This window comes from Cynocephalus volans, chromosome 18 (assembly GCF_027409185.1).
Source record: "Cynocephalus volans isolate mCynVol1 chromosome 18, mCynVol1.pri, whole genome shotgun sequence".
NCBI lineage: Eukaryota > Metazoa > Chordata > Mammalia > Dermoptera > Cynocephalidae > Cynocephalus > Cynocephalus volans.
In genome coordinates, this window is record NC_084477.1 from 4,353,385 (window position 1) to 4,369,524 (window position 16,140).

Below are 16,140 nucleotides of genomic sequence, written 5' to 3' on the forward strand. Positions count from 1 at the left end.
ATGTGTCATCTCACAGTATGAAAAAGCCGTATAATGTTTACTTCTGAAAGAACTGAGCATTTGTTTATAAGAAAGGTTTGAGAATTTAATGATTTCCCCGAATTCAGCCCTTTAAGACACCAATTTATTTAGGGATCATAAGGTTATTAATATAGATATATCCAGGTACAAGTTTATGCTATTTACATAAAGTAACATTAAAAATTCAAGATCTCTTTTGTAACAGAATTAGAAGCTTAGAAGTTGAAGACAGCAAAAGATAATGCATAATAGCCTGTTAAATCTCACTTTTTTTTCCCATCAAATTGCCAAAAGAAGCATAAGTGATCAGTGAACTTTTAGAACTCTGTAAGTACAAGACTTTTAAGAGGTCAAAAATAAGAAAATTCGGTGTTTACAGTTTCAAGAAACTTTTGAAGAATACCTATCTAGTCACCATAAAAAGCAATATCTTCATAATCTGGCCAAGGATGGGAATGCTCTCAAGTGGGAAAGATAGGCTGTTAGCTGGGGCTGACCTCAGGGCTATCAAAAGCTTCTGCCAATTTAAGTTTTAAATAAGGTAAAAATGGTAAACAGATATTTGGTTAACAACATGTAAAAGGAAAGGAAATGATGCTAATTCATAGCAAATGGGAAAATGTTAAATATGGATTTATTTATCCAATCTACCTTAGTCCAAATGAAAGTTATATTAATTTCTCCTCTAAAAGGCTTATAAATAAAGTTCGCCAATTCGTTGGGAATAATCACAGGGGGAAAATAATTGAACATTTGTCCACAATATATGGGGATGTTTATAAGGGACTGAGTTTGAATAACCAATAGCAAAATATTTTCCATTACAGGAGATGACTTTTCTATTGCAAGTGAAGGCAGATTTTTATATCCTCACATGTTAAAAGTAAGGGAATGAATTTTGGACAGAGAAATGCACACAAATGGTCATACACATGAAAAAAAAAAAATCAAAAGGCAGATTCTAGGATAGAATTCCTGAGGCAGATGGACCCTGGATCTGATCTTATCAAGAAAGTCTTACAACCTTATTTTTCTCTCCTGGAATTTAGTTCAATAAAAGTTTCTAAAAACACAAAACACAGAATGAATCAAAGTCACTTAAGAATAGCCATAGGCTAGTGGGAAATGAGCTTCTGTCAGTTCTGGTTCATAGAGGCACTTTTAACAAATAATAAACTGAATTAACAACACACATTTTTCACATGGTAAGATCAACCAAAAATGTGATCAGATCCATCTCACTAAGAACAAAATCAGAAGTGAGACAATAGTACAGACACAACCTGAATGAAAAAGTGGTGCCTGGAGCTACACGAATGCAAAATTTTTCTACACGTTTTCTTTCTTTTGCTGAGTCTGCTTTGACTTTTTTAAGACACTAGTTTCATTCTATGTCCCACAGGACCTTGGAAGTTTATGAAGCATCTCTCTTCAAGGTTCTTTAGGGATAGTGGGGACATTTTCAGTAGGCCTTGCTTCTGTCATTTTCAGGTACCCAAAGTGTGGTATTTACAGAGAATGGATATAATCCCAGAATGTTCCACTTTCTCTCCAATGGCTTGATAAGCTCTGATTCAATTATTTGATATGCCAGTGGCCAGTGACAATGCAGTGGAGGCCAACAGTATTGATATTTGTGAGTGCCACTGATGATTTGATTTGGGGGTGACAAAAGTTGTGTGGCTTGGGGAAAGAGCAGGCTGCATAAAAGCCATTGATGCTCATATGCCAGTTTTTAACTGGTTGGCTCATCAGAAGGTCATATTGGACTCCACAGTAAGCAGAAATAGTCCCATATAGTGAATCACTATTTGAAATCAATACAAGATTAAATAAGGCACTAGGTTAGAGTTAGCGGCCCAGAAATCCAAACTACAGTCTTAAGTTGGGTTTTTCTTTTTCTCCCCTTGGAAAATAATACCTGGAATGTTTATGGGGGAAAAAAATGGAGGTTAGTAATCACCCTCTTTCTTATAATTTCTGACATGCACACCATCACGTCTCAAGTGAATGTGTTTTCGGTTTTGCATTCTTTTCCTATTGAGAAATAATTCCTGGGATATCTGGGTGTGGAAGAAATGGAAGTTGGTTGTCTATTTAACACAGACACAAAGTCTAAAGGAGAGAAAGGCCACCTTTCAAGGGGTAGATAAATCATCCAAATGAAACAAAAAGTTCTGCAGAATGAAATGTTTTCTTAGGAGACAAGGACCCACTAATGACTCTCTCTGCATTTCCTGGCTGCTGCGGCAGGCTGGTGCTGCCACAGGCTGGCGCTGCCTCAGGGAGTCAGGGATCTTGTTTCTACTGCCACCCAGACTACCCCGACGATGTCGCTTGCAGTCTGCTGCCACTGGTGCATGGCAGGTCACCCTGGGACACAGTTTCTGGTACTCCCATTTTGATGGGACTCAGAAGGAAATGGCAATGAAGGTCATTTCATAAAGGATGAAGTTCTGTTTTTCTACCACATGCAAGAGAGTGACAGAGAAGGGGCCCATGACACCAAACCCACGCTCATCACACGGTTATGGACAACTTGCAAAGTAACAAGAAAGCAACCATTCTTTCTCCCCTTCGATGTGCTTTTCAAACCCAACTCAGGGTGTTTATGTTTGTTCAAAGGTGGACTTGATAGATTTGTTTATCTCCTCTTTACTTTCTTTCTTTTTAAAATCATCACCAAAGCTACCTTTACTTTACCAGGTTGACTCCCAACTCAAAGAAGGATTGGGTATACAGTAAATATTTAGAGTCTTCATTGAGAATCCTCCAATCAGCCATAAAAACATGCTACCCTTAAAAATACATCTCCCTTCCAGTCTCTTGACTGGCTGGTTAAATATCCAGTGAAGCAATACTTGGAAACAACAAGAAAGGAAATTATGTAATCCCTAGATGACCAACAATAGCCGTTCTTCGTTGAGCGAACCCACTGGGTAAGATTCATATATTCCCCCATCACTCTTTTTGGCATATTAGAAATCAAATCTCTAGAAATGCAAGAGTGTCATTGAGATTGCTTGTCCTTGCTCTGAAAACACGTGCATATGCGGGTCCAAAAGAGTGATCCCTAGAACAATGTCTAGTTTTGTGTTGATGTTGCTTATGCCAAAGTGACCCATCAAAAAGCTCCATCAAAGTGTTGACAATCCAGATCTCCACCAGGGTTCATGGGCTGCTATGTTGTTTTCATCCACACGGGCGACTGGAAATTGTGGATTTGTTTTCTCTTCTGCGTTCTCGGGGAGGACCTGGTGTCGATTCTATCAGCATACCACAAAGATTATTTCAAGAAAGAGATTGTACATTATAATGCTTAGCATTTATATAGGTTCTTTTGATTTCAAAACAAATTATAAATATTTCCTACCACGACAATAGCCTGTTGAGGTAGGTGAGTATCACTGTCTCTACATTACCAATAGAAACCCATGGCCAAGGTGTGAAAGACTGTCCCGAGCTGCACAGTCAGAAGCAACATTGGGACTGGGCTTGTTGGCCACAGGCTCTGGGCTCTGTCATATAGCAACAGTCTCCATTAATATAGGGTTACATATTGTACAGATATAAAATAACACACAATGACATTATACAACAATAGTCCAATATTTCTGTTTTTTTAGTAAAATATGTTAAGCACAATATTTAAATTGCATTTCTCTGAAAAGCATTTGGTATATTAAATAGCAGTAGGTATATTAAATAGCTCTGTAAATATTTGCTGGCATATTCTTAACAGCTTAACGATTCTAAGAAATTAAAATCCACTGACGCATACAGATTTTTCCTTTATAATACCATAAACTAAACAAAAATGTGGAAAACTACTTTATGCTCAAAATGCAGACTTAATAGTTTGCTGGATACTAGCAGGTAGCGACATAATTTTTCTGAGCTTGAGAGAAAGGACGCATATTGCTGGCTGTGGTTTTAAAACACCAATCCGGTAGGGGAAAAAAGTGCAGTTGAAAGGTGAAAATTAAAGACTATTTCCATTTTGGATCCATTCTGAGAAATTCATACATTTTCAGAAGAACGTTATCATACTTGGAACTAATGCAGAGGCAAAAACAGGGACACTCTATAATAAGAATGTTTTGTGAGAAGAGAAAATGACACCAGATAAAACCTATGGTGTTAGAAGAAAATGCAAAAAGGAGCCGAAAGGGTATTTTTCAAGAGCGTTGAAGGCCGGCATCAGATATAAATTGTGCATGCTTGGAGAATGGTATAGGTCTTGGAGATGGTTCACGAGGATAAACACGTGGTTTTATGAGTCTCTTCTCCAAGGTGAAATCCTCCCCCTCCTCTCTAAACCAGCAGTTCTCAGAACGCTGTGAAAGACCTCGCCTCGTGCTAAGTCTCCTAAGACCTGACCAGGCAGGCGGGTCAGCAGAAAAAGTTCTAAAACTAGAAAGCGACAGGAATCAAAGTCTTAAAATCTGTATGCAAACATAAAAACTAACTTCTTAGCCGGAGTGACAGTCCCTGTAGGAAGGAACAAATACAAAACTCTTAAATTTAGTGGACACAGCGCTAAGACATTGTTAGATAAGATACTACATGTCGTTTAGAGAACATTTTTAATAAGTGTGCTTTTTGTCCTAAAAAAAAAAAAAGACATATTAAATTGTTATTCTCTCCTCAAATCCTTTGTATATAAATATGAAATATGCAGCTGTCCCAGCTCATCCACGTTATGTGCTCCAGGGCGCCTTGGCACTAGTGTTGTGGAGGGTGGATTTGTCTGAGGGGAGTTTGAATTTGAGCAGGACTGAGCAGTTCGGCTGTTTGGTGGGCTGTAAGGTTTTGGCATAGGGGGAGTACCAGTCCCTCTCAAACACATCTTTAAGTTGTTTAATGATGCTCCTGTTAGTCTGTACATCTGCCTGGTTGATAACAAGACCCGTGCCAGCATTCTGGGTAAAATCATTCCCGACCCAATCAAAATTTCCTGCAAACAAACAAAAATAATGGTGAGGAGTTAGGATCCATTGGGAATATTCCCTATGTAATAAAATGCAGACTTAGGAAAAAAAAATCATAAACACCCAGAAATAACGACAGAGAATCTGAATTGTGTTGACAGCTCTGAAATAAAAAATTCCAAGAATCCTTACATATGGCAGATTAATATTTGCATATTATTTTGGCATTTTCTTCAGCTTTGCTCAAGTTGAAATTCAAAACAAGGAATCTGCTGTTCTCTTTCTTTGTAAATGTTATTTCTTATTGACATTCACAAGACACACTAAATACAGCAACATCTGAAATATACAGGAATACACTGAAAAATCCTGTGAACAATTACTACCTTCTCAAAGAGACAACATCTAATCCATCTGTACAAATGACGGATTCTAATTATAATGCTCAGAAGCTTCCACATCAAAGAAAAAGCTGAAGCCAGAGAAGGCGAACCAGTTCCTGAGAACACACACATGCCTCGATAAGCCCCATGTCACTCTCCGGTCTGGGATCCGGCCCCTTGGCCCAGGAATCGGGGTTGGAGAGCAAACTCTCAAGTACGACTGCCTGGTGTCAGGTCGTGCATCAGTTTTCTAGGGTTGCTATACCAGAATCAGAAACTGAGTGGCTTAAACAACAGAAATCTATTGTGTCACAGCTCTGGAGACAACATTAAGGCGTTGGCAGGCTTGGTTCCTTCTGGCGTCTGAGAGGGAAGGCTCTGTTCCAGGCCTCTCTCCTTGGTTTGTTGATGGCCATTTTCTTCCTGTGTCTCCCCACATCTTCCCTCTGTTCACACGTCTCTGTGTCCAAATTTCCCCTTTTTATAAGAACATCCATCAGATTAGATTAGGGCCCACCCTAGTGACCTCATTTTAACTCGATTTTCTCTGTCAGGACCCTGTCTCCAAATAAGGTCACATTCTGAGGTGCTGGGGGTTGGGATTTCAACATATGAATTTTGGAGGAACACGATTCAGTTCCTATCAGGAAGGAAGGCAGGGATCTTCCCAGGAAGAGGCTAATAATGTCTATGCCACTCGCATGTGGTCCATCTTCAAGGTGGGAGTAGGTACAAGGGCTGGACCACCCCAGATTCCCACATGGTTGTCTTTGGTATCCAAGGGGGAGCAGGTTCCAGCAGGAGAACAAAGGTTTCTCCTCAGGAGGGTACAGTACCATTTATTTCTTTGACCTACTTTGTCATTGATTTAATTGTATTTATTGAGTGCCTAGTGTCTACCCGATACAATGTTAGGGGTTGTGAACTGAAAATAACTGTCCCTGCCTTCAAGGAGTCCAGGAGGGAGACAAAAATTATAAGACAAAATGTATGAGACAGCATAAAAGATATATGTGCACAATGCCAGGAGAGGAGGAATTTATAAGTCTGGCTAGATCTGCCAGGAAAGGAACATTTTGTTGAGTAATAAGAGATGCATAGAATTAGGAACTGGGAAAGGAGAGAGCCAACCCCCCAAGGGGAGTGTGACATCTTGTGAACAAAAGATGTGTTTAGGATACTGGAACACATAGGGGAGGGGCTGAGGAATGAGGTCGGGATATAAGGGACTTTGAGGTAAAGGGATTCACATTTATTAAGTCCCTACCATGAGCAAAGCGCTATATTTGGTATTTATATCCATTATTTTATGTGGTTGGTGGGATCCACCTCCACTTTACAGATGAGGATTGGGAGACTCAGAGGTGAATACATTTACCCCATGTCACGTGGCTAATCAATGGTGTACCCCCATCTGCCAGACTCCATGAACTGTCTACAATACCACAAGCCGAGAATTGTTCTCACTAGAAAATATTTAGCCATGTCAAGTCTGACAAAGTTACTTTAGAAAGTTCCTCCAGCCCAGGTCTGACCTAAGCTGCTGGTTTTGTCTGCTTCTTTGGTTAAGGGCTGGATCCATCAAGCTCCATACAACTCAGCCATCACTGCAGAAGTATCTGCTGAATAAGATGCTCAGATCACTGGTCCTCGGGCACCCTTGACCCAAAGCCCTGCAGCTGTCCGTGGGAGAAACTGCCCGGCCAGGGCACATCCACAGTGACAGCCAATGCCTGTGCCTTTGTAGCTTTCATCCTTTGGTCTCCAGAGCCCCCAGGCATAGCCACTCCCTTTTCCATGCAGCCCCCTAGAACATTGGGGGCTTTGTCTCTTATTTTTCTGCTTAAGTTTATCACTTAGGGCCTGAGAATACCAAGTCCCTGAATCAAATATTATCAGAACAGAGAAGGACTTCCTTTCTCTCTCTCTACCTTGCTCCTCCCATCTCAACCCATTACCCATCCCTCTAGTAGACACCACAGGCTGGCCAGATAGCTCAGATGGTTAGAGGGCGGTGTTATAACACGAGGGTCAAGGGTTCAGATCTTCAAACTGGCCTGCCACCAAAAAACACCAAAAACCCAGCTCAATGACGCTGTCAGTGGCTTCGTGACAGACATACCTTTGGACAGATTTTTCTGCTGTAAATTAGCAAACTGTCCTCCAAATAATACATAATATCGTGTCAGGGTCTCTGCAGAGACCTCCTCTCCCCCTTTTGCCAGTACTGTGTTCCTGATCATGTGCTCAAAGGCTGTGGTCTGTGCAAGTGTTCAGTGTCAGCTGAATACAGGCTTGGACCTCTAAACTGGGGATTGGCAGCTACTGTGGGTTGAGAGTTACTCCGGAACCCCTTGGCAGGCAGTATATTCCATTCATTCTATAAGCAAAAGGCTCCTGTGGTCCCGCGTGCCTTTCAAGGACTTTTGGACAAGACACTGAAGTCTCACCTCTGCAGTGGCAGGCACTGTACCAAAGGCAGCAGGTACATAATCTCATGACGTGATTTCATTCAACATTCACTGCAACCCTCAAAGGTGACAATACTAACTCCATGATGCTGATGAGGAAATTAAGACACAGAAAGGCTAAGGAATTTGTCCAAGGCAGGAGTAAAAAAAAACATCAGTGCTGAGGTTCAGAGCCAGGTCTGACTCCACAGCCCACACTGAACTTCTCTTTCATGTCACCTCTGATGCTAAAGGCATCTTTTGTGGTACGGATTGTACACTTCACCCTGAACTATGACCTCAACCCCCAGGATCAGGAGCATTACAGCCACCTTGAGATTTCTGCTCTGTACACTTGAGGACCACATTCTCTGAAGGCAACAGACATAGAAATAGGCTTCGGGGGCAGCACACAGAGGGGTAAGGTGAGAGAGACAGGTGACAGCATTGTGAAGCCTTATTCTGTGAAATCAGCTTTTTCCTTCATGACAATGAATGGGACCAATGTCCAGCGTCTTTACTGATTTTCAAAAGCCTTAATTAGGTTCTTCTCAGAAATTATAGCTTTGGGAAGCTTTCACAGGCCGATGAAGTAACTCCTACACCAGGATGATTGTGTTTTTCTACCTTTTACTTCCTGATGGTTTGGCTAAACTTAACATCACACTATGCTTCAGTATTTTTTTTTTTAATCGGGATGTAGTTTTACCCAGATTTTTTTGAGCCTGCCTTTTCAGCTTCTAAAGATGCATGTGGGGGCTGCGGTTGCCAGGGGAGCTGCAGTGTCGCCCTGGGGAGCGGGGTGGCCAGGGTGCAGGGAGCTCCCGGGGAAGGCCCCCTCAACCTCCCCCTTGCTTGGCAACCTCCAGCACTTCCAACCATCTTCCAGACATGTTTGCAGCACTTGACTCTAATATACTCTGGGGAATTCAAAATTAAAGCGAAGACACTGTTCAGGACTCTTCTGTAAATCTCGTGAAAACTTAATGGAGTTATAATTCCATGCAAGGTCTAGTGTGGATTTTTCTTAATTCCGCATTCTCGGCAAGTGTCTGAGTGACGACTTAGGAGATTTTCAGAGCAAGCTGGTAATTACTTAAATTATCAATGAATATTCTGTCTTGGTGTTCTTTGAATATTTTTAGATGAGAACTACACTTCACTCTAGGGAATTAATGTTTTGCTAAAATGTTATGTGTAAAATGAACTCATTTAAAAATGTATTATATAGAGAAGACAGGAGATAGCAAGGAATCAATATTTACCAAGAATCTAGATAGATGAGACAGTGTTAGGAACTTTTCATATGTTATCTCATTTGCTCTTCATACCACCACCAAAGGGGGGTATTATTAACCCCATTTTGCTGATAAAGAAACAGAGCCTCTCAGAGATAATGTGACTTTCTACCATTTCCAGCTTCTCAGTGTTAGTGCCAGATTTAATTATAGCTTGTCTGACTCCAGAACACTTATTTAATCAAGCAAAATAACATCTGAATACAGGCACAAGTCACTACTGAATATACATACAATATTTTACTTTAAGTCAACCCCACCGGCATGTAAGATATCCAGACCTGAGTCCCCAAATCCTGCTTCACCTGAAACCAGATCCATCCCTGGGTTTCCCAATAATTAATAGATTTTGAAGATTTTTAAAATTTTTTTGTCACTTGCTTAAGAAGAAGCTGATTTTATTCTAGTCTCCATAGGTTGATAAACATGAGAAAATCCAAATAATCACATCATAGGTCACTGAGAAGATCAACAGGAAAAAAATAATATTATCATCTTCCAGAACATCCGGGTTTCCTCATTTTTCCAAACTGCAGGTCATAAAGACTACCCTTCCTATTGGCGCTGTTGCTAAGAGAATTAAATAAGATAAATCAAGTGTTTTACAAAATTAAAAGGGTACATTTTTTATTTACTCACTGAATTTGGAAAAAAAAAATAGATTCCATATCCCTACATTCCACAAACATGTTTTTCTTTTCTGTTTTGAGACTGACACCTCATCTGTACTGTACAATGAAATAACCACACGGCTATTTTTAGATTTATGTGCTTTCTTTTTATAGATTGCTTCAACTCTGCCTGCAATGGTACCAGTTAAGGGATTACTCAGGACTCATAAACATCATGAAAAATCATAACTGATTTGATACATTAGTAAATAATCCCACCAGTATAAAATGATTTTTGCATCAGAAACTCTGTTACCTTAATAATAACAATGAACATTAATAAGTATCTCATCTATGTGCTAGGTGCTTTGCCTATAGCATCCTATTTAAACTTCCCTCAATGAAGTAGAAACTGTTATTAGCCCCATTTTACAGATGAGAAAACTGAGGTTTAGCTAGACATTTAGAAGACAGCAGGGGTGGGATAGCTGCCGGGCACTGTTCGACAGGTTGGCTTGTAGTACTGGGGGTAGGGAGTGAACACAGAGCTCAGTCCAGTGCCTGGACTCACCTTGGATGAGCCCTTCACCTCCTCACCTATGTAGTAAATGGACCCAAGAATTTCTGCAAAACATTTATGAAAACACATTTTACGTGGTCTGCTAGTAAACGTATCAGGCCAGAGAGGAGATGTTTGGGGAAGACCTCTTTGCCCTAACCATTCTGTCTCCTGCCCTTCAGGCCCCCCAGTCATCCTGGGGTTCTGAAGAGCACAGGTGGACCACCACTGCCTGGGCCACCCCCTTGAGAGCCTGATAGCCCTGACACCTACCGATATAAGCTGCACCATCTGTCACCATGTATTTGTTGCGATTTAACTTCGGAAAGGTGTGATTCTTTTGTTCTTTTGTAGCACAAGCATTTTCTCTTTCCAGATCAAAAAATTTCTGCAAGACAGAAAGAAAAAAAAAAAGAGCAGGTGAATAGAGAACATCTTTGGTCCTGTTCAAGAGCACAAAAGAGTGTATTACCCAAATATCAGCAATAGACCTCATATTGGGTTATTAAAACCACAGACTTTCTACTTCATATAGATGAAGCTATATTTGTTCTCAAACCTATACAGGCAACAAGAGAGAAAATTAGCAGGCTCAACTAGGTCTATAATGAACACTTTAAAGCTACAACATGAACACAAAATTCATTCTTTCAACAGGGTGACGGCCAGAAGTTTGTTTAATTCTCACTGTCTTACACATGGGGGTGTACTGGCATCTGAAGCATGCCTCCAGGTGCTTTCTGTCAAGCATGCCAATGAACTAAATGAGTATTCTTACATGTTGCATATTATGCCAATGACTAGCTGATTTGCAAAGGTCAAAGAGATTTTGCTACGGGAACAAATACTTTCCATCTAAGCACCTAAGTCTACAAACTCTTTTAACAGGCAGCTCAAAAACATCACAATCTGAAACCGTGAATCCTGAATTTCAACTTCCATGTGACCCCAAAAGCAATATTCCAGCTCGCCCAAGGCTGGGGATAGGGAAGCTAGGAGAAGGGGGACTGAGTGGGATGGCTGGGCCTGTGCCCTCAGGGGTCTGCTGAATTTGCTAAGTGCTTAGATGAGGCTTAAATTGTGATGGAGCTCCCAGGAAGATGCCAGTCAAAGGCAAAAGTCTCAGGTCTCCTCCACATTGGAAAATGGTAAACATTTTCAGACCTGCGTGGAATCTTTCCGGAATGTCTTATAGCTGTGGAATCACGTGTGTTGGAAAAAAAAAGAAGAGGCAGAGAAAAATGGAACAAAAAGGAGATTTCATTTAGTTTTAAACTGTAAGAGCTCAAATTCGGTTTAGGGACATAGTGAGAGGTAGTCTTCTCTTTATCTCCACAGTTGAGAGGGATGATAATCTAGGGGTGATCACTAAAGTTTCTTCCAGCCCCCAGAATTCCAAATTCTGATTTTTTGTAAAACCCTTGGGATCCATGGTGCATGACCAAAATGTACTACCCAAGAACTGTCTACTCCACGACACAGAGGAACGCTCCCCCAGGGCCATGTCACCACGGTCATAGGCAATGCTACCTGGTTCACCTTATTTCCATAGTTCCTGTCTTCTGCAAAATCTGTGTCAGTTTGTGGACACATCAAAGTGACTTAACAACCTGTGAAGTCTCTTAAGTCATAGTCATATACTCACAAGGTCACGTGAGTACTGAGTGTCAGTACTCAATAAGAGCTGGCAGTCACCTTGCTCAGACATTCTATCATGACACATGTCCACACATGTGACTGTTTCCTTTTCAGAAAGATATTATTATAGAACCAAGATGGATTTGAAAAAGAATAAAATACACCCCCTAAGTTAAGTCAAGGATGGAGTCACTGTGTGAGGCTTTAGTGAGAATGCACTTGCTCCAGAAAGTCAAAGATGGCCCCAAAGAGGGGAAACAGCTTTATGTGGGATGCTAAAATGACCACAAACATCAGATCTTATTCACTGACCTTATTAAACACCTAATATTCTGTAGACAACAGCAAAGACGTTTCAGACGTTTTAATTTACTAAAAAGTAAAAACTCAGCCAGCTGGGGCAATTTTGTGAGTCGCCCTCTCTTGCCATGAGTCTCTCTTGGCTACAAACCCACATAAGGCTGGGGTGAGGTGCCTGCTCCTCTGAGGGCAGTTTCCTGTGGAGGATACCACCATTAATAAGGCAAATGTCTAACTTTTTAGTATCGCACATGGAAATGCTAAGCCTGGGAAAGACAGAAAACTTTCCCAGGGCTAAAGTCTCTGTTGTAGATAAAAAATTGTAACACAGCAAAAATGCTGGCTCTAAGGGCAGATGTCCTTGGTGCAGCTAAACCTTATGATGGGAAAGTATGACAATTATCTCATTTTTCTTTTTGTAACCACCTATGTTCCTTTTCTGTAACTTTCTTGCCTGGAGAATAAAAATGGAGAGAAAACCTGATTCAGGGCTATGCCGGGGATCTTTCTTCTCTTGAAAGAATTATTCCTGGGGGTAACCGCTTTCGGCCGCTCACTGCTCTGGAGAAATGGGCTTTGAGTAATCCTTTGCACCTCCGTCACCTGGGGGGAGGTGACAGTTTCCTGGCCTTGTTCCCAGGCCACCTGCTCTCTCAGTGCTCCAAGGCTCCAGAAGACTTGCTATATGCGAGATTCCAGTGCCCACTTTTCTTGGAAGTGCTCTCACCCATCTGTGTTCTAGATGTTGGGGCTATAAGCTTCTTTCCCACCTAGGCTTAGAAATGCTCGGCCTCTGTTTTATAAAGTAGCCAGCGGGGAGCTATTAATGCTTGGTTCATTCAAGAAACGTGACCATCTGTGTTCAAAAAGGTGAAGCTGGTGAAGTACTGTACAGGTTAAAACACGATTCTAATTTTTGCTCATTTCTTACAAGTCTTAAGTAAGAGCACTTAACAGTTCATACCCCAGAACTTTCCACTGCAGTGCCTCAGTGGCAGGTGTGCTGTGGGGTCAGGAAGCAGGGGCTGGGGGTTGGGGGGGCAGGGGCCCTGAATTGGCCTGAGGAAAAGTTGGGAGAGGAGATAGAAGCAAAGGCACCTACTGTGTGCCAAGGCCCCAGACACTCTCCTCTCGGCTCCTGCCAGACCTTGTAAGGCCCAGGCTGGGGCTCCTCTGAATGCAAGCACGCTGTGCTCCCAAGGCCACCCATCTCCAGCCCACGCCTGCAGAAAATGGCTAAGTACGCCTCAGATTCAGGCATCCTTCTGGGCTCTGCTTACAGAAGAACCTTTCTGGCCCCTCTACTTTGTTCAGCTCCCTTCTTTGATTTCACTCATTCACCATTCATTCATTCATTCAACACCTATGCTTTGAACGTTTTGTGCCAGGCATTATGTTAGGCTCTGGGAATACCCTGGTGAACTAAACGCTTGATTTTCCCTGGAACTCTGTGTGCCACTTCAATTATCTGGAAAATGCTGTCCCTGAGTTGAAGCAATCCCAGCCATTGTCCTGTCCCTGGAAAGGTGCTGGACATAATCAGACTCTGTTCTCCTGTGTGTCTGCCTGACTTCTTGGGACTGTACCAGCTTCTCCTCTGATCCCCCATATCTGACTCCCAGCCCCAAGTTGGCACCCAGATCCAATGGCTGGTTATTTCATTTATTTGCAAATCTGGCCTAGAAAACAGATCTGTGGTAGTGATCATAGTCATGTTTTTATTTCCAATACTTCTATGGATTTGTGAACTCACAGATAAGCGCATGGTCGCCTCACTTTACAAAAACCAGTTAAAAAGAGATAAGAATTCTAGTTTTCATCAATGTTACCAGAATGTGAGAGAGATAAAGATGAAAATACAAGTGAGAAGCATTATTTTTTTTGGAAATTTATAGTGGATTCTAAAGTTTTACGTATTTTCATTGTTAATGATTTCGTGAAAATGAATTTTAAAATATTTTAATGGCATGAATGGGTTAAAAACATCTTATTTGCCATTTTTGTTGACCCTCAGGGATATAATTCAGATGTGTAGCTTCTCACATCTTTGAGCAGATACAGTATATGATGTTTTTGAATACAGAAAGGAAAGAGAAAAAATAACTTTGTAACTTCAACGATCTGTTCTGCTTGCAGAGGCCATAGAGTATGATGTTCTGGGATTAGAAAGATTTGTATTTGAGTCTTGCTCCACTACTAACTAGTGTCCTTGAGGGAGGTTATTTAATCTCTCTAAGCTTCTGTTCCCATGTCTGTAAGATAGCAAAAGCAACTGCTTCACAGCGTAGTTGTGAATATCGAGTTATATACAAATAGGAAACATTTAAGTTGGTGCCTGGCTAATCACATATACTCATGACTACAACAAATTCCTTCACTTGTTGAAAAAGTGTTAAGTCCTTCCTATGTCTGGGCAATGTGAGGTGGGTGCTGCAGTAACAAAAACTCAATAAATGGTGTGGTGTCGGATTACCCAGTGGGCAGCAGGCAGTGAGTGAACTGGTACTGCAGGATGGAAAGATGGAGACCACCGCTAAGCAGAGGAAAAAAAAATTATTTTTTAAAAATGTTTTTGTGACTTTTTTTTTTATTTGGAGGAGGGTAGTTTTGTTTGTTCTTTAAATTGTAACATAGTTAATTGTACATATCTGTGGGGTACAGAGTCAAATATTATTATCTATGTGCAATATGTGATGCTTAAATCAGGGTAATTAGTAGATTTAACATACTACAGTGTAATCATTTTTCGTGGCCCTTTACGGATTCCTCTCTTCCCCCCTCCCCACCTTTCCCACATCCGGTCACCTCAGTTCTGTTCTCTCCTTTTGAAAGTTACTGTGTTTGTTGTAGAGCAGAAAACTATTTGGTGAAACCATATCTGTATTTATGTAGAAGGAAAACCAAGTACCACTTAATCTTTGGCTTATAGGCCTTTGCCTATATGGATTGGAAAATAATTTGTGTGCAGTGTGTGTTGGCTGTGATTTGTGCTTTTAGAAAGTTATTAGAGGAGAGAGAAGGAAGCTCAGGAAAGGACTGACTGGCTGGGTTGCCAGCAGAAATGAGAGAGAAGAGAGAGACAAGAAATGTGGTATTTCAAAGGGTTGGAAAAGCTGACTGTCCCTAGAGCCCAACAGTAGAAATAAGTTTGAAAAATCCTTCAAGTGACCAAAGCCAGTTATGACTCAGTCCTGTAGCAAAGAGCAAATAATTGGTGTAATCTTACCACCCTGGTCTGATGGTCTGAGTGAGGTCACCATGAGAGAGAGAGAGATGTATATAGGCAAGGAATCATCATTAATCAAGTTCGGGAATTATGTGCCACCAGAAACTTTGGATGTGGCTACTGGCACATGGAGATGACCAGAAGCAAGTGGGCCAGAAGCCTACTAAGTGTATGAGAAAACTACATGGCCAAAGAAATCACGAACTAGGATTGAAAACTCCTTTAGCTGTTCATGCCTTAAAACAACCTTGGGTCCCTGATTTGAACCAGCAGGAGTATGAGGACGTCATGATTGCTACTCAGAGAGATTTTGTCCTTGCTGTAGGCCTCCCGCTTTTTACCCTGCCCCTGTTGTGTGAGAGGGAGGTAATCTTAACCTGGTTGTGGGTTTTGGTAAGTTACTGTTATTTTTGTTCAGTTTTTACATCAGCAAACTAGGAGGTGCCAGTTCCAGACTTGCCGGTGAGAACCGCACATCACTGGGAGAGCCTGAACTTTAAGCTGTGCCATGATGGGGTGACAATCTGCATTTTCTCCTTTATTGGGTGGGGTGGGGTGAAGACGAGGGTTCTCTATGCGTGAAGAGAGTAAAACGGATAGCGAATGCCCAGCACTACAGGCCACGATGATTCACGAACTGGATCCCTTGTCCCCTTGGGAACACAGTGGCCCTTCTGAACACACTCACAAGCTCCCTTGCCATTAGGTGTGGCTGGGTAGTGA

The 16,140-nt window shown here is 41.4% G+C and overlaps 1 protein-coding gene across 1 annotated transcript in view; it reads right to left on the reverse strand.

Annotated features, from left to right (window-relative positions):
* The window catches only part of PLD5 (phospholipase D family member 5), a 371,133-nt gene that overhangs the window by 28,049 nt on the left and 326,944 nt on the right, over nucleotides 1-16,140 (reverse strand). Inside the window, exons 9-10 of the mRNA XM_063082894.1 lie at nucleotides 10,527-10,641; nucleotides 4,740-4,978 (exon numbers count right to left, since the gene is read on the reverse strand). Coding sequence (XP_062938964.1) covers nucleotides 4,740-4,978; nucleotides 10,527-10,641 — 354 coding nt within the window. The remainder of the gene's footprint in view (nucleotides 1-4,739; nucleotides 4,979-10,526; nucleotides 10,642-16,140) is intronic.